This window comes from Zootoca vivipara, chromosome 16 (assembly GCF_965207765.1).
Source record: "Zootoca vivipara chromosome 16, rZooViv2.hap1.1, whole genome shotgun sequence".
Lineage (NCBI taxonomy): Eukaryota > Metazoa > Chordata > Lepidosauria > Squamata > Lacertidae > Zootoca > Zootoca vivipara.
Window position 1 is genome coordinate 33,118,410 of NC_142599.1, and position 18,992 is coordinate 33,137,401.

Below are 18,992 nucleotides of genomic sequence, written 5' to 3' on the forward strand. Positions count from 1 at the left end.
TACCACGAAGACCTCACCGACGAATCTGAATCTGACAGGGAGGAAGTACACCGAGTACAGCGGCGCACTCAAGCAGCACACACACCACAGCAGCCTCGACGAGAAGGAGGGAACTGTGCAAGCTGCGGGGAGAACCACGAGAGGAGGACCTGTCGTTTCCGCAACGCAGAGTGCAGGCAGTGCAGAAAATTGGGACACATCGCCCGGGTGTGTCGGGCTCGACTCACCCGTCGACAAGCATCAGATGACCGACCCAGGAGCCCCAGGTCACACGGCACCATGCACCAAGGCAACTCGACGGAGATCACGGACTACCAGGTATTCCAGTTGCCCCATCCCAGCACAGAGAAAATTTATATAGAGGTACAGATAGAGGGAGCCCCATGCCGCATGGAGCTGGACACGGGTTCAACTCTATCCATAATCTCGGCCCGAACATTAAGGGAACTGTGCCCTAATGGGGGTCCCAAACTAAGGCCGGCCCCATTCACCCTCCGGGACTTCCAGAAACGTAAGGTCCCTACAATGGGGGTGGGGACCTTCAGGGTGCAATATCGAGGGCGAAAGCAACAATTGGACTTGCTGGTAGTTAAGGGCCCCTACGTTAGCTTACTGGGACTGGCATGGTTTGGACCTCTGGGGCTAGCCATTACTGGGGTGAACCGCACTAGCTTACAAGTGGACGTGGACGCCATATGCAAAGAGTTTCCAGGGGTTTTCGATGGGGCATTGGGACGATATACAGGACCCCCCATCGCCCTACAGCTAGACCCCGCTGTACGACCCATCAGGCACAAGGCCCGCCGGGTCCCGTTCGCCCTGAAACCCCGCATAGACGAGGAATTGGACCGGCTCGTGGAGCAAGGAGTGCTGGAGCCGGTGCCCAACGCCCCCTGGGAAACTCCAATTGTCACACCCGTCAAGCCTAACGGTTCGGTCCGCATCTGTGCAGACTACAAATGCACCATAAACAAGGCTCTCACGGCCCATGCATACCCAGTGCCAGTGGTCAGCCATGTCCTCGCCACCCTGGCTGGGTCAAAAATCTTTGGCAAACTGGACTTGGCCCAAGCGTATCAACAGTTGCCTGTGGACGAAGCCACAGCAGAGGCTCAGACGATTGTGACGCACAGAGGGGCATTCAGAGTAAAGCGGCTGCAATTTGGCGTTAGCGTGGCACCAGGCATATTCCAGAATCTAATGGACTCTCTCCTTAAAGGGATTCCTGGCGTCACCCCCTTCTTCGATGATGTACTGATCGCCGGGCCCACACCAGAGGAATTTGAGGACCGCCTCCGCTCCGTCCTGCACCGTTTCCAGACAGCGGGCCTCAAGGTGAAGCGGGAAAAGTGTTTACTGGGAGTGCCGCAGGTGGACTTTCTGGGATTTAAGGTGGACGCAGAAGGGGTCCATCCAACCGGTGACAAGGTACGGGCCATTTGTGAGGCCCCAGCGCCCAAGAGCAAGCCCGAACTTCAGTCATTCGTGGGACTATTGAACTTTTACCATGCCTTCCTTCCCCATAAGGCAGCGGTAGCGGAGCCCCTACACAGACTCCTAGATAAAAGGGCCCCTTGGGTGTGGGGCCAGCGACAAAGGGCCGCATTCCAGGCAGTCAAGGACTTGCTCGTCTCGAACTCGGTCTTGGCACACTTCGACGAGAGGCTGCCAGTGGTGCTGGCATGCGACGCCTCTCCCTATGGCATCGGCGCTGTCCTGGGACACCAACTCCCGGATGGAAGAGAGGTGCCGGTGGCATACTTCTCCCAGACGCTTGCTGCAGCCGAACGAAACTACTCACAGATTGACAAGGAGGGTCTGGCAATCGTGAAGGGCGTAAAAAAATTCCATGATTTCTTGTACGGGCGGCCCTTTACCATAGTGACTGACCACAAGCCGTTGCTTGGCCTGTTTGCCCCCGAGAAGCAGACCCCCCAAGTGTTGTCTCCACGTGTCCTCAGGTGGTCAATTTTCCTTGCCGGCTACCAGTATGCACTAATCCACCGCCCTGGGAAGGCGATGGGCCACGCAGACGCACTCAGCAGGCTACCACTACCAGAAACAGGCCCCGACCCAGCGCCTGCGCAAGAGGTTATGACCCTGGAGCTGCTTCCCGACCGACCCATTCAGGCACAAGAAGTTGCGCACCATTCCACAAAAGATAGGGTCATCTCCCGGGTCCTGGACTGGGTGTGGCGAGGATGGCCCAGCAGCAGCCCCGGGCCAGAATTCGCTGGCTACACAAACCGCAAACATGAACTGTCGGCCCACAAGGGGTGCCTGTTATGGGGAAGCAGGGTCGTTGTTCCCCAGCCCCTCCGCAAAAGGGTCCTCACAGCCCTACACGAGACACACCCAGGGGTAGTGAGGATGAAGGCCCTTGCCAGGAGTTATGTGTGGTGGCCGGGGATTGACAGAGAGATAGAGGCCTGGGTCCAACACTGCCAGACCTGCCAGGAATCCCGCCCGGATCCCCCAAGGGCCCCAGTCCAGCCCTGGGAGTCCGCCCGACATCCATGGTCACGCTTGCACGTGGACTTCGCTGGCCCCTTCCAGGGAAAAACATTCTTCATAGTGGTGGATTCCTACACCAAATGGCTGGAGGTCGCACTGGTACCGTCCACTTCTACGGCGGCAGCCATCCGGGTACTACGTAAGCTGTTTGCAACCCACGGGCTCCCTGACACCCTCGTCTCGGACAATGGAACCGCATTCACGTCAGAGGAGTTCCAGACCTTCACAGCGCAGAACGCCATCCGCCACATCCGCTCAGCACCATTCCACCCTGCCACCAATGGCCAAGCGGAGCGCATGGTGCGGACCACCAAGGACAGCCTCCGCCGCATAACACAAGGGGACTGGGAATACCGCCTTGCCGCATTTCTTCTAGCACAGCACAGCACCCCAAGCACAACGACGGGCCGGAGCCCAGCTGAACTACTCATGGGCCGGCGCCTTGCAACTAGACTGGACCGACTTCACCCCGACAGAGCTCAGGATGAGGTAGTGGTGGGGAAAGGCAGGAACCCCCGGACATTTGTGGCCCAGGACCCAGTGTATGCAAAGAATTTTGGGGCAGGCCCAGCATGGGTACCCGCCACAGTCACCAAGGTGACCGGTCCCGTGTCGTACGAGGTACTAACGGAAGGGGGGCAATGTTGGCGCCGCCACTGCGACCAGCTACGGCGACGATTCCCAGGAGGAACCCGGGAGGAGAGCGGGACAGAGGGGTCCCAAGGGGACAGCAGGGCAGTGAGGCCTGTAGAGCGAGAGGGGTGGGCAGGGGAAGCAGAAGCAGTAGGCACAGAGGGGCGCCCCGAGGCTGGAAGGACACCGGAACCAGAGTCACAACCTAGTGGTTCAGTGGCGCCAGACCAGACAGCCCCGGCACAGCCAGCAGCCTCGGAACACGAGCCAGAACCAGAACCCCTGACCAAGGAACACCCCAGGCCACAACGCACACGGAGGCGGCCAGCAGACCTTGGGGACTACGAATGCAACTTCCCGGGCAGGAGTGGAACTTAGAGGGGAGGGGTGTTATGTACTGAGCTGAATCCTAGAACAATAGGATTCAGAATCAGTGGGAGCTACCCAATCCAACTCCAGGCGGAAGTGAATCCGCAACCTGATTGGCCTGCTGGAGCAGCCAATCAGGCGGCTGGCAGAAGTGAATCTGCTACCTGATTGGCCTGTAGGAGCAGCCAATCAGGCTGCAGGCAGAAGTCAATCCACAATATAATTGGCCCACAGGTGTAGCCCTGAAGTAGCCAATCACGCAAGGCCCATTGTGTAAATAATGTATATAAGCAGATGGTTTTGGGAAAAGAGCCATTCGTCTTCTCTTCTTCTCCTTGATGAATATGAGCTGAATAAAGAGCATGAAATTCACTCTCGACTCCGAGTATATTTCACTAACTTTACTGCTCTGCGACCGTCGCAAACTGGTCAGCCGTCAAATAAAATGGAACCAAACGACGTCGGTGACGTTACCTGATGAAATAGTTGGCCCAGGTCTTGTGGTATCGGTCTCCCGGTTTCCCCTTGAGAGTCCCCCGGCCTGTCATGGCCCCGTTGGTCTTCATCCACACTGGGGACGTCCAAGGGCTGGCATAGAGGGCAAGTGGCTTCTTGGCCACGGCTTGGGCTTGCTGAAGGATTGGGATCTGGGGAGGGGATGTGGGAAATCGTTTGAGCATCACCGTCAGAGACCCTGGGAGCTTGGCTTGGTTCAGCGTTGGGCGATTGCCATAGGTTTGGCTGATCCTAAGACCTGCTGCCACGCCAGCCCCATTTCCCTTCGTAATCAATAAAGATTTGATCTGATTTCACCCAACACCTGTGTCGTGTCTCAGTGATTTCGCTGCTCTCACACGGTTGCCAGAAGGAACATTTCCCAGTTTTCTCTGGTGGCCCCCAGCTCTTGTTGGGCTGTCACCATCCCTAACCATTGGCCATGCTGGCTGATGGGGATGGTGAGAGCTGGAGGCCAAGAACTGCAGCGCCGACCGTCCCTAACTATTGGCCAGTATTGGATATGGATGATGGGCGTTGGAGTCCAAGAACGTTCTGAAGGATAGCAGGTCCGCTCGTCTCCAGATCAGTGGAAGAGAGCACACAGAAGACCTGCGGTTCAGTCCTTAGGATCTGCCGTAAAGGCAACAGAGCTGGCCAAGCAGGGGAGATCAGACTGTGTCTCTCCAGCGACCGTCGGACTACAACTCCTATCATCCACAGCCAGTATTGGCCAATAGTCAGGAGTGAAGGGGGCTCTAGTTCAACTATATTCCTGTAAGAGGATCCAGGATCCAAGAATCCTGCTTGGTATAAAGGATGCTGCTATTGTCAGAGCATTGGTCCCATGGTCCATCTATAAAACAATAACTAAATAAAATACAGTGGTACCTCGGGATACGAACTTAATTCGTTCCGGAGGTTCGTTCTTAACCTGAAACCATTCTTAACCTGAGGCGCGCTTTCGCTAATGGGGCCTCCCGCCACCGCCGCGCGATTTCAGTTCTGGGGCAAAATTCTCAATCCGAGGTACTACTTCCAGGTTAGTGGAGTTTGTAACCCGAAGTGTTTGTAACCCGAGGTACCACTGTAGCTTGGTATTGTCTACACTGACTGGCAGCAGCTCTCCAGGATTTTAGACAGGGGGCATTCTCAGAGGTGCTGGGGATTGAACCCTTGATCAGATGCTCTACCAGTGAGCTACGGACATTTTTCTTTTATCTTCTAAAATGGCATTTGGGGTTCTAAGTGGAGTCTGAGAGTCTTGGGCTAAGGTTTCTTAGTTAGTCAAGGACTAGCTGGTTCCCCCTAAGCACAAATGAAACGGGTTCACATTAAATCCACTTTCTCCCCTGGGAATGGACCTAAATCTTTATCCTGGGGATCGGCGAATCCCTTCACCTTCATTTTGGTGTCTTCCTCCGTCAGGCTGAAGTTTTTCAGCTCAAAGTCGTCCTCCGAATCGTCGTACGTATAGAGCCTCACGGAGAAATCGCAGCTCGCCATGGGGACGCGGACCAAGGTGTATTCGATCCCTTGGAGAAAGTGGAGCCAAAGTGGAAAGTGACGACAGAGCAGGGTTACTCCCAGGAATAGGGCTCACCGAGGAAAATTATTTGGGGTGGGGGCGGGGGTATGTGTTTCCTTCCACATTTCAAAGTGAATTCACCTGATCCGCAAATTAATGTGTAAATAGGAGAAAGTCTGATTTGGAATCCACACGCCTAACAAATTCTGTTAGATCATGCATCCCCAAACTGCGGCCCTCCAGATGTTTTGGCCTACAACTCCCATGATCCCTAGCTAACAGAACCAGTGGCCAGGGATGATGGGAATTGTAGTCCAAAACATCTGGAGGGCCGAAGTTTGGGGGTGCCTGTGTTAGATCTTTGGAGGTGATCAGTGTGGCTATTATTACTTGTTCAATTTATTTCCTGCCTTCACCATGGGGTCCTAGGGAAGGTCAAAATGATGTAAAAAAAAACCAGTGCTTTTTTTCCCCTAAAAAAAATATTTAGGGGGTACTCTCATTTTGACTCGAGAAAATCACCATTTTATAGTTCAAATCGGGGGAAATAAATGCAATAAATGGATAAAAGCACAAAGATTCACAAAATGTTTAGGGGTCTGTGTGCCCCTGTGTGTCCCCCCCCCCCGAAAAAAGCACTGTGTGAAATTATAATATTTAAAATCAGTTTAAAACAACCAAGAGAATAGATTGGGTCCTAATATAGATAGAAGAAAGAGGGGGGAGGGAGAGAGAACAGATCACTAGAGAGACAAATTGAGACAGAGTGAAGCTCAAGATGGGTTGTTAGAGCATTAGAATAGTTAAATAGTGAGTTAGACAGAAATAGAGAGCGAGTTAAACAGGGTTAGACAGCAATTGCACCACAAGCTGGGAAAAATGAGGCCAATCTTCCTGGGAATTGTATGGGGCTGCCCCTTGGGGTCACCTCCAGGGGCGTACCCAGGATCAAAACTAGGGGGGGGGCAAGAGAGGGGGAAGAGAGAGGGAGGGAGGGAGGGAAGAGAGAGAAGGAAGGAAGGAAGGAAGGAAGGAAGGAAGGAAGGAAGGAAGGAAGGAAGGAAGGGAGGGAGGGAGGGAGGGAGGGAGGGAGGGAGGGAGGGAGGGAGGGAGGGATGAGAGAGAGAAGGGAGGGAGGGAGGGAGGGGGAGAGAGAGAGAGACAGGAAGAAATAAAGAGGGGGGAAGGATGGAAGGAAGGATGGAGCTCCCGTCCGCGCTCCCCCCCCCAGCTCAGGCTGCTTCTCCCCCCCCCCCACGTTCCTGTCGCTGGCTGCAGCTGTGGAGGGGGTGGAAACAGCCCGATTTCCATAACCCGCAGTGACTTTTCCCCTTCAGTTTTTGGAGGGGAAAAGTGTGGGTTATGGTCCGTAAAATACGGTAATTTTTTTTTGCTTCCCGGGGGTGGCAGCTGCCCCCCTGCCCCTCGCTGGGTATGCCCATGGTCACCTCACGTGTGATTTCTATGTACAGTGGTAAAGAACAGTAAAGAACAAACAATCTTTACTGTGGGAGGGTGTAAAAAAAGTCCAGTGAGGACTGATCATAACTGCTTAGGGTAGTAAAGGATGAATCTGTCCATTGCAGTTTCTCATTTCCCCATTCTTAGCCCCCATCTGCACTGCACATTTGAATCAGCATCGTGCCACTTTAAAACACCGCTTACCCCCAAAGGATTCTGGGAATTGTAGTTTATTGCTGAGAGTTGGTAGGAGGAGGCCCCTGTTTTCCTCACAGAACTACAGTTCCCAGAGTTCCCTGTGAAGAAGGTTTGGACCAGGCATAGGCAAACTTGGCCCTCCAGATGTTTTGGGACTACAACTCCCATCATCCCTGACCACTGGTCCTGTTAGCTAGGGATGATGGGAGTTACAGCAACTCTGGGACTTGTCAGTTTCCTTCAAGATCGCCAACATTTTTGCTCTTCTGCCTTTCACGCCAGGATGGCATGCAGATATTAGACGGAGCAGAGCTTCCCCCCACCCATCCACTGGAATAGCAGAGGAGCAGAACCAGCGGTGTAAGTTGGCAACCCGGCTGCTGTTACCCAACTCTTGGCAACTTACCTTGTTCTGAGAAATAGGATTTGAGGAGATTGGTCTGAGCCTTTGGAGAAAGCGCCAGGATATTGATTGCCGCCGAATCTGTCAAGGCCCCACCAAAGCCCTTGATTTTTTGATATTTCTGGGATGTCTTGATCTCCAGAGTGAGGGTTTCTATAGTGAAGGAAGGAAGAAGGTGGCTTAGATTGGGATTCGAACCACCAACCTTCTGATCGGCAAGCCCTAGGCTCTGTGGTTTAGACCACAGCACCACCCGCGTCCCTTACTTTAGGGTAGGGATGGGCTAAATCTGTCCATTGGAGTTTCCTCTCGCTTTCTGATTTTTCCAGTCTTAAATTCTACATTTCCTCATCAGTTACTTACTTACTTACTTATTTAATGTTTTAATTAAATTTTCAAAAATAACAAAAACAAACAACAGCAAACGCAACAACAACCACAAACAAAGAAAAATATATGCCTGCCGCCCTGGTTCCTTAAATGTTCTTTTTCTACAGCATATCATTTCTACTCCAAATTAATATTTTCCCCCTCAAATTTATTGTGTTATTTCCAAAATTTATTTATTTTTTAAAGGCCCCACTAAAATACACCAGCATTTTAGTGTGAATTTCTCCTAATGTAGACTAGCAGTAGCCACACAGTTGAGCTCCTCGCAGATAAACATCTATATATATTACACACCAGGTAGCCAAATTTGTGCTGGCAGCCAAGAATGTGAATTCCAGCTATGTGAATGCCCTCCAATCTTAAGTCTTAATGTTGTAAATTTCTTTTTTTTTATGTTGTAAACTGCTACAGGTTACGTGTATGATTTTAGAAGGAAGTTTCCTTTTATTCTCTGTCATCAATTGTAAAGGCTTTTGGCTAAATATAATAAAAATTGCTTGAATGGACTAGCAATATTCCCAACAACTCTTGAAAGCTTGGCCTCATCCATAAGATTTGGGGGAACCTAGGCTCACATCTCTTCTCTTCTACAATGCTCTCACTGAGCCCACATCCACACCAGACATTTAAAGCACTCTTTTATCACTTTAGACTTCAAGTAAATGCTCTATATTAATTGCCATGATTTCTATAGGTATAATAAAAATGTAAGAATGTCATCAGGCTGCAGTTCCCTTGGCCACAGACAGGTGCTGCTGCAAACTACATCAGGCATCAGCAACCTCCGGCCCATGGAGGCTGTTTATCCGGCCCACGGGCCGCCCGTGAACCGAGCCGCCCGCTCAGCAAGTCCCCTGCGCGCTGCGGTAAACCAGCGCAGCGCAGCGTGGGGACTCGCCGAGCAGCGCCGGAAATCGCTTCTGCGCAGCCGCAGAAGCGATTTCTGCTGCTGCTGACATTTTGGAAATGGGCAGCCAGCACCGGAAATCGCTTCTGCACAGCCGCGGACATGCGCAGAAGCGATTTCTGGTGCTGCGCTGCCCATTTTCCAAAATGTCAGCAGCAGCAGAAATCACTTCTGCGCATGTCTGCGGCTGCGCAGAAGCGATTTCCAGTGCTGGCTGCCCATTTCCAAAATGTCAGCAGCGCCACCAGAAATGGCTTCTGCGCCTGTGCGGCCCAGGTCCGGCCCACCGCCGATAGGCCGTGGGAATCCTCCGGCCCACAGGAAGAAAAGGTTGCCAACGCTTGTACAACATCATGATAAAGCAGCCATTCTCAGAGTGGTTTAAAAATCTCTCTCTCTTCCTGAGGAACTTTGTGGGGGAAATAGGGGGTTTCCTAACTACTTTCAGCACCTTAACAAACTCTACTTTCCAGGAGTCTTTGGCTGCAGATGTGGCCTGAGGCATTTTGCACCAGTCATAGAACGACAGAGCTGGAAGGGTCCCTGATCACCATCTCATCTAACCCAGGCTTCCTCAACCTCGGTCCTCCAGATGTTTTTGGCCTACAACTCCCATGATCCCTAGCTAGTAGGACCAGTAGTGGTCAGGGTTGATGGGAATTGTAGTCTCAAAACATCTGGAGGGCCGAGGTTGAGGAAGCCTTTCTCATTGCAGGATCTGCAATGTGGGATTCAGCTAGGGTACCCCCTGAGACATGATCATCCTGCCTTTTCTTCAATGATTCCAGAGAAGAAGAGCCCACCTTCTTCTCACCCCATGGCAGGCAGCTCCACTGTACTACAAGTAATGCCCTTAGGAAGTTCTACTTCCTTCAGTGCATTGCCCTTTGGGTATCTGAAGCCTCCCTTTAACCTTCCATAGGTGCCAACTCCCAGATTGAAAAATCTGGGATTGGCTGTGGCACGGCAGCGGAAGTGGTGCTGCGGCCATTTTGGAACTGGGCAGAGCAGCACCGGAAGTCGCTTCTACGCATGCTCTGCCCATTTCCAAAATGGCTAGAGCGCCAGAAATCGCTTCTGCGCATGTCCAGAGACTCTAGACATGCACAGAAGGAGCCTCCCTGGGCCGGTAAGAATCCGGGGGATTTACGGGGTTTTTTAAAACGGCTGGAAAAACGGGGGTTTCCCGGGGAATACGGGAGACTTGGCAGCTATGTAACCTTCCCTTCTCCAGCCACCACATCTCAGTCCAGCCTACCTCACAGGGTCTCATTGTGAGGATAAATTGGAGTGTAAGCGTAAAATGGTGTGTAAGTGTAATCTTCTTGGAGAAAGATTAGGATACAGGGAGAGAGAGGGAGTCTCCTTGGAGGTAGATCTAAAAAAAAGTAGACAAACCCACCTTTTCCTGGAGGGTCACCGTGCAGGACTCCTTCACTGCGCTCCACACGCGACCCAGCTTTGTTGCTTTCATACTTGACGTAGGAACCCAGAGGAAGGAGGGAGACAGGCTCCAAGGTGTCACAGTAGGAAGCCCCACATTCACACACCAATGAGCCATGCCCAAAATTCCTGGCAGAGCATGGACGGCCTCCTGGGGGAAACGAAAGGAAAATCTGGATTTTTGTTGTTGTTCCATTTCTGGGAAGCGAGAGGAGGCCTTCTCTCAGCAGGAAAGCTTTGCCGAATCAGTAGCCACACAAAGCTGTATGCTCTAGAACAATTGCAATTTATTTCTATACATATAATAAAAATGTAAGCATGTCATCACACTGCAGTTTGCCTGACCACAGACAGGTGGCGCTATGAACTACAGCATGACAAGAGGCAGTGGTCCAGGCAAGTGTCAGAGGGACAACCATAACAGGAATAGGAATGGCTTTTCCCTGATAGGAGGAAACATCTGGGCCACCTCATTGGGCTGTGGGAGAGTGGGTGGTGCAGGGGTGAAGTGATGGCAAGCACAGAGAGCTGGTATAGTTAGAAAGCTAAAGAATGGCCAATGGTGGCTGAGCCTTGGATTATATTTGCAGAACCAAAAGTGCTTCTAGAAGGGTGTTCATTGTGGGATGATCAGTGCTCCTCATACCCGCAATTCTTTGCAGGGCCCACAAAGTGCCCACATCCTCCCTCCCTCCCCGATTACTCCCAATTCATCCTTTCTGGGAAGCCGGGGGGGGGGAGTTGATCTTTTTTGTTAATAAGACAGCCCGGTAGCCAATGACCCATCTTGCTTCTGCAATATTCAGCCTCCATCGGAAAGCCCCCCTTTGCCATCCAGCTCTACAATGACTGAGCAACACCTTTCGTCACCACAGGTAGACTGCCTCTGTATGTGGCTGCTCTACTTAGACCTCAAACGGGGCAGAGGGAGGTCATTGGCACATCTTCTGGAGGCAAGTCTCTTGGTTGGTAAGGCCAGGCTTGTTTGTACCTTCAGTCGAATGTCACTCACCTGCCACAGCAACCGTCAGCTGGAGAAGCAGGAAGCAAACAACAGCCCCTTTCCACATGGTTTCACAGCCAGATGCAGTAAATGTTGCTGCCGGGAAAGATGGTCCTGAAACAAAAATAAAGGGGAGAGGGAAGGGGGGGCGTGTTCAGTCATGATTTCAAGGCTCATCCTTGATAACCTCATGGCTAGCCAGCTCTGCCTGCAGCTGTGTTTTCACCAACAAGACTTCCATGGGCATGTGCAAAGTGCAGTGCAAAGAGTCAGGTGGCTTCATCCATTTCAGTGTCTGCCCACCTCATTTTTCCAGTCTCAAGTTCTGTTCTCCACATTTCCTCATCAGTTTGTGATTACTTAAAGGGGGGGGGAGAGACCTCATGAGAATTAATCAGCGTTTTAGCGGGCATTTTTCATGATTCTATGCCAAAAAATTTATTTCCTAATGTACTGCTTCCAAACCAGGTCCCCTAATATAGTGCATTTGGGTACATGGTTTTTGCAATTATATGCATTTTTATGTACATTTTATCCTAATGTATGCATTTTGATGAATGTGACTGGGCTGGAAAAGTGCATTGCAAAATGCAGAGGTGGTGGGGGATTTGAAAGGTGTTTTTATTGTTTCGTCTACCCACTACTGGTTTCAGGAAAGGCAAAAGAGGGAGGTTTGCCTTTAAATGCACTCAAATTCCTTCCGCATGACTGGCAGATCAAGATCTGGGAGATGGGGCAGAGCCAATCGAGGGGCTGGACCAGATGCCTTTAGTCAGCTGCACACTTCCCTTGTGAGGATGGACAGCAGGATCCATCTATTTCTTTTTCTCATTTTATCCATCTCAATTTTGGTTCTCCTCACTCCGGCAGCAACTGGGCAATTTTCTTTTCTTAAAACCCTCATGAAAATTCAACAGCAGTTTAGTCCACACACACACACACACACATTTTAGTGACTTTTGATATTTCTGCAAGCAGTTTCTCCTAATACTGTATATATAATGCACCTGTGTATCATTTGAAACAACATACTCATTTTTAGGGACTGATTCATTTTTGTGAACATTGGTTAGAGAGCTGTGCTGCAAAATTGAGCCAAGTGTGGATTTGGAAGGACGGATGTGGTTTGCTTCTCCTGTTGTTTTGGAAAGTGGTAAAGGTAAAGGGACCCTTGACCATTAAGTCCAGTTGCGGACGACTCTGGGGTTGCGGCGCTCATCTTGCTTTACTGGCCAAGGGAGCCGACATTTGTTTGCAGACAGTTTTTCTGGGTCATGTGGCCAGCATGACTAAGCCGCTTCTGGCGAACTAGAGCAGCGGCCGTTTTGCAGTTTGACGCGCTTGGCAAGAGCAACGGAATGAGTTTGCGTATTAGTGGATGGGACATACTTCCACTATACCAGGGGTCTGCAACCTTTAAGACAAAAAGAGCCACTTGTACCCGTTTCCGAAGAAAAAAAATAAACTGGGAGCCGCAAAACAGGGACGTAATTAGAAATCAGAGGGCCCCATAGCAAAATTTGCTATGCCCAATAATCAATGCCCCAAAATGCCATAGAAAATTAATCAGGGCCCCAGTGTACCATAAATCATAATCAGTGCCTGATGTAAATAATAATTAATAATGAGGGCCCAATGTCATCCTCGTCATTATAAAAATAACTTTGAGTTTGGGCTGCCTTGATTACTGGGAATGGGCAAAACTCTGACTCCCTTATTAGGACACCTATATGGTTTCATGTGTGTTGCTCCCATCAAGTGAACTTATAAAATTTCCTCAAATTGAATCAACCCATTGATTAATACATCTACCTCAATCTCCTGACCAGGCCGGCAGGAGGCCACAGGCAGGCCGCAGCCAGGAGCAGCAGCAGCAAAACACGCGCTCCGAGCCCGCAAGCCTTTTCTGCTGCTGGGCGGGAAGAAGCGCGCCCGTTTTAAAAAAAAGAAAACCTCTGCCCCTGCCCCCGTGAGCCTATTGGCTGCAGAAATGCGGCGTGGAGGGGCTGATGCAGGGAGGGGGCCGACCACGCTCCCCAGGCTGCTAACGTCACCTTGCCGCAGCAAAGGTGTAAAAGAGCCACATGCGGCTCCGGAGCCACAGGTTGCAGACCCCTGCACTATACAATCTTGCAAAAAGACTAGCTTTGTCTTGATCTGTTTTTTTGCACCAGTAATATTCCCCCCAAAGGGAGGTGCACCGTTCCTGGAGGTACTGCAATACCAGGTCGATGCATGGAGTGGACGGAGCAAGCCCCTATTCCATCTCCCAGCTCCAAAAATCCATTTAATATATAGTCCTCAAATAGAGGACATATCAGATATTAAACTGATAAGAACAGATACTACACTTGATCTTAGCCAAAAGGCCGAGAAGCGATACCAAGCACAACAAAAGTTACGCAGGACCGCTTTCCGGACGGTTTTTGAGCTGTCGGAGGGCAAGTGGTGTTGCAAAGCGCTCACCGCCTCATTGGACTCAGCACCGTTTCCAATTCCACAAAACATGCTTCGGCAACGTTTCTGCTTCTGTTGTCCAACTCAGCTGCCTCTTGATAGACAGTTTAATCTCAAAAATAGTGTATTCCATCCACCTTGTCAATTTCTCAGCCGTCTGCCTGGTTGCTCGATGGCCATTGGTGCTAAATCTACATAAACCCGCCCATTCAATCGCCCAGGTGCTGCATAATTTAACTCGCTGCCTGCCAGCAGAGGTCCCAAAAGTTTCCCTTAGATAAGTTCCTGCTCCTTCGAGAGCATCCTGCAAAAACACAGCTGTGCATAAGACACATCCGTGCTGACGCCTATTAGCAAAGGGGTCCTTGCAGGGCAAATGTTTCCTGTAAAACATTGTACAGTAATGCTGTAAAGAAATGTAAGGGCTGGAGAAAATGTATCTGTAACTTTGTAACTTTGTCATCAGAGTCTGGTTGATTAGAACCAGCGGCATCACCAGAAAAAAAATCGAGTGGGAGGAGCCATGTACGCAGCTAGGATTTATTTTAGATGGGGGCAGGCTTTATTTGGGGGGGGGAGCAGAACTGAGTTATCTGTAATGCAATTGGTCAGTTAGTTAAGTATTCTTATTTATTTGCTTGATTTGAGGGGGGCAGCTCCCCACCCCCCGCCTACACCCATGGAGGGAGCCCAGAGGGGCAAAGTGTATTTCTTAGTGGACAAAATGTGGGCCACAGGAAGAAAGATAGCAGAATATTTCATGTTAAGATCGCCATCCTAAACTGTGCATTTTCAACTGAAAATATAGCAGTGCTACTTAGGCATCCTTCACCCCTACTCCTCAATGCTTTCCCCAGAGTCGGTCATCACGACTGGACCTAATGGTCAGGGGTCCCTTTACCTTTTTGACGGTGGAAATGCAAGCTTGGAGGGGGGGGGGAGAAGAGACTGTATACTGTATAACATGTGATTTTTCCAAACAGTAGAACTACAGCCATAAAGTCAATTCTGTTTTTTGCACCAGTAACATTCCCCCCGAAGGGAGGTGCGCCGTTCCTGGAGGTACTGCAATACCAGGTCGATGCATGGAGTGGACGGAGCAAGCCCCTATTCCATCTCCCAGCTCCAAAAATCCATTTAATATATAGTCCTCAAATAGAGGACATATCAGATATTAAACTGATAAGAACAGATACTACACTTGATCTTAGCCAAAAGGCCGAGAAGCGATACCAAGCACATAAAAAATTTCGCGGGTCTCCTTTCCCGATGCCTTTTGAGCTGTCGGGGGGGGCATCTGGTACTGCAAAGCGCTCACCGCCCCCACGGAATCAGCACCGTTTCCAGTTCCACAAAACCTGCTCGGGCAACGTTTCTGCTTCGGTTGCCCAAAGCACCAGCCTTTTGATGGGCAGTTTAATCTCAAAAATAGTGGATTCTGTTGATTTTATCCATTTCTCAGCCGTCTGTCAGGTCGGCTCGATGGCCATTGGTGTGATATTTGCATAAACCCACCCCTTTTGACCATCGCGTGCTGCGTAACTGTTAACTCACTGCTTGCCAGCAGAGGTCCCGAACGTTTCAATTTGACGGCTCCTTGTTCCTTTTAAGCTGAATACTCGTGTTCCCTTTAACATTCATGCACATTAGCAAGGAAAAATGCTTTTTTAAAAGAGAGAGAAAGAGAGAGAGAATCAGCATAGCATGATGGCATTCAGCATTTGTTTTCCAGAGGCATTTTGGTTGTCCCCTGTTGGAAACAGGAAACTGGGTTAAAGGCATTTCTCTGCTTGGATCAGGGAAACCACCTTGAGCCTGATGTGCAGCAGTGTGTGGCTGCACACAGGGTCCACCTAAAGCACGTTAAAACACATGATTTCCCCCAGAGAATCCTGAGAGCTGAAGTTTGTTGAGGGTGCTAGGAAATGGAGCTCTGTGGGGTATAAACTTCGCTTCTCATGATTCTTTGCAAGGAAGGGGAAACGATATAATTCAAATGTATGGTGCCCATCCTTTTCCTTTCTTTCTTTTTTCTTTTTTCTTTTTGGTAAGGGGTGCATTTTTTTTCTTTTTTTGGTAAGAAGGGGTGCAAATCAGATGTGGCCAGCATGTGACCTGAGCCTCTTCACCAGTTCTTATCCGACAGACATCAGAGCCCATAAACCGAAGTGATGAGGAAGAGCCTCGCTTCCTTAATTAAAAGGCAGAGGAGCAGGACCATTTGAAATAAGATGGCAGCGGCCCCGACTAGAGGGCAAGTTACTACAGCATTAGACAAAAACAAACACGCCTGTGTCTGTTGGGATGAGCCAGAGAGGCCCTAAGGTGTGGCTGGCGTAGGAGGATGGGAGGGAGAGGGTGGCTGGGAGAATATTTTCCCCAGGCAGTCTGCAGGTGTCAACAGGGCTGGCCCAAGACGATTTGCCACCTGAGGTGGAGCCCAAAAATAACACACACACCCCCCCCCAAAAAACCAGCCTCCTTCCCCACCAGCGAAGATCTGCATCAGGAGCAAGCAGGGAAGAAAGATCAAACTACAAGAAAGAAGATTCCACCTAAACATTAGGAAGAACATCCTGACAGTAAGAGCTGTTGGGCAGTGGAATTTGCTACCAAGGAGTGTGGTGGAGTCTCCTTCATTGGAGGTCTTTAAGCAGAGGCTTGACAGGCCTATGTCAAGAATGCTTTGATGGTGTTTCCTGCTTGGCAGGGGGTTGGACTGGATGGCCCTTGTGGTCTCTTCCAACTCTATGATTCTATGAGCAACATCAGGATCTGCTGCCCTGGTGGTACCTGCCGCCAGAGGCAATCGCTGCACCTTGTGCCCCTATTTCCCAGGGACGGTCCTGGATTTACAGAAGCCTTCCCGGTTTCTGATTTGATCCTAGAATGTCCCGCTTCTCCCTATTTTCATCAGAGAAATATTGGAGGGTATGGAGTTATGCGACCCCCGAGCCAAGGAGATAATACAACCTTTAGAAGACATCTGAAGGCAGCCCTGTATAGAGAAGTTTCTCACTTTTTAATGTTTATTTCTGTTTTTGTAAATGTTGGAAGCCACCCAGAGTGGGCGGGGTATGAAATAATAATAATAATAATAATAATAATAATAATAATAATAATAATAATAATAATAATAATGGAATAGGACAGGCTTCCTCAACCTCGCCCCCCCAGATGTTTTTGGCCTACAACTCCTATGATCCCTAGCTACCAGGACCAGTGGTCAGGGATGATGGGAATTGTAGTCTCAAAACATCTGGAGGGCCGAGTTTGAGGAAGTCTGGAATAGGATGTCCCTATTTTTATCAGAGAAATATTGGAGGGTATGGGGTTCAAAGCAGGATCAGAGTAACTATGGGAAAGTGCTATAATAATAATAATTATTAATATTAATATCCCACCCATCTGGGCGCCACGTGTCATGCGCATTCAATGACCCCCCCCCCCCGCATGCTGCACAGAACTCAGAGCCTCTGGATAGAGGGATGTGTAAGTGTGAAAAAGCTAGCCTATTGCACAAATATAAAAACCTCCCACTTTTGTCTCTGGCCCCTCCCGCCGCTGGCAAGTGGCCCTCGGAAGGTTGTGGAGAAGCTGCCAAAAAAAAAAGGTATTTCCCTGATCGGCTCTATAGCGGCTCATCTTTCCAAAGTAGCCACTTATAAGGAGAGGCTCCTTGGAGGTGCTAGTACGTAATTGCTTTGCGGTTTCATTACAATCGAGCAATGTATAAAGGTTACAAAATGAATTAAGAGAACAGGTCCCTGCCTCACTAAGCTTACAATCTCAGGACCAAAGTCAACACTGTTGACTTTGTGCGGATGCAATCAGCACACGCTTTTCCGGCAGCACCAGGGAAACGGAGCAAGGCAGCGTTGCTTTTTGTGACACCACCCCTGGCCACGGGTTCGAGAAAAGGCACAGACAACATCAGAAGATCATATTTTTTTGCCCCCCATCATATGGTTATTCAGAGGTAGATTGCCTCTGAACATGGAAGTTCCATTTAGCCATCACCGGCAGAAGAAGATGTCTCTGGAGAACAAAAGAACAGCCCACCCAGACCAATAGCCCACCCAGCTCAGCTCATTGCTTTCACAATATAATAATAACAATAATAACAATAACAATAATAATTTATTTCTACCCTGCCCATCTGCCTGGGTTTCCCCAGCCACTCTGGGTGGCTCCCAACAGAATATTAAAAATACATTAAAACATCAGTCATTAAAAACTTCCCTAAACAGGGCTGCCTTCGGATGTCTTCTAAAAGTCAGATAGTTGTTTATTTCCTTGACATCTGCTGGGAGGGTATTCCACAGGGTGGGCGCCACCACTGAGAAGGGCCTCTGCCTGATTCCCTGTAACCTCACTTCACGCAGGATGGGAACCGGCAGAAGGCCCTCGGAGCTGAACCTGTGTACTGAATGATGGGGATGGAGACGCTCCTTCAGGTATCCTGGGCTGAGGCCATTTAGGGCTTTAAAGGCCAGCACCAACACTTTGAATTGTGCTTGGAAACGTACTAGGAGCCAATGTAGGTCTTTCGAGACTGGTGTTATATGGGCAGGTAGGGTCTCAGCCTGCGTATCAGATGGAGCTGGTAAACAGCTGCCCTGGATACAGAATTGACCTGTCCCTCTATGGACAGCTGTGAGTCCAAAATGACTCCCAGGCGGCACACCTGGTCCTTTAGGGGTACAGTTGCCCCATTCAGGACCAGGGAGCAATCCACACCAGCCTGCCCCCTGCCCCCCCAAAAAAACAGTACATCTGTCTTGTCAGGATCCAGCTTCAATCCATCCTCCAACTGCCTCCAGACACTCACACAGGACCTTCACCGCCTTCACTGGTTCTGATTTAAAAGAGAGGTAGATCTGGGTATCATCCGCATACTGAGGAACACCCAGCCCAAACCCCCTGATGATCTCTCCCAGCGGCTTCATATCGATCAGACATGTCCAAAAGGTAGATCGTGATCTACCGGTAGATCACTGGACGTCTGTGGTAGATCATCGGCTCCCCCCAAAGAAGCTGAAGAACTGCGACTCCCCTAAAAAAAGCTCAACATTTTACCTCCTCCCTGAAAAAACTCAACAAGTTTGACCTGAACCCCAAAAATGGGGGTAGATCACTGCCAGTTTTTAACTCTGTGAGTAGATCACAGTCTCTTGGGAGTTGGCCACCC

General features: G+C 50.0%; 1 protein-coding gene and 2 non-coding genes across 5 annotated transcripts in view; all 3 read right to left on the reverse strand.

Moving 5' to 3' along the window:
- LOC118076292 (lysosomal acid glucosylceramidase) overlaps positions 1 to 18,992 on the reverse strand; it is a 30,687-nt gene that overhangs the window by 10,110 nt on the left and 1,585 nt on the right. The window contains exons 1-6 of one of the 3 annotated variants that reach the window (XM_088659299.1): positions 15,356 to 15,477; positions 11,354 to 11,458; positions 10,301 to 10,492; positions 7,605 to 7,754; positions 5,413 to 5,546; positions 3,991 to 4,163 (exon numbers count right to left, since the gene is read on the reverse strand). In XM_088659299.1, coding sequence (XP_088515425.1) covers positions 3,991 to 4,163; positions 5,413 to 5,546; positions 7,605 to 7,754; positions 10,301 to 10,492; positions 11,354 to 11,411 — 707 coding nt within the window. In that variant the 5' untranslated portion in view covers positions 11,412 to 11,458; positions 15,356 to 15,477. Of the gene's footprint in view, positions 1 to 3,990; positions 4,164 to 5,412; positions 5,547 to 7,604; positions 7,755 to 10,300; positions 10,493 to 11,353; positions 11,459 to 12,376; positions 12,525 to 15,355; positions 15,478 to 18,992 lie in introns of those variants that run through there. The other 2 variants (XM_088659298.1, XM_035098941.3) reach the window with 2 other exon arrangements.
- LOC118076614 (U2 spliceosomal RNA) lies at positions 13,535 to 13,725 on the reverse strand. The gene has a single exon (XR_004691522.1). It is a non-coding gene; the product is annotated as a U2 spliceosomal RNA (small nuclear RNA).
- Positions 14,842 to 15,032, reverse strand: LOC118076615 (U2 spliceosomal RNA). The gene has a single exon (XR_004691523.2). It is a non-coding gene; the product is annotated as a U2 spliceosomal RNA (small nuclear RNA).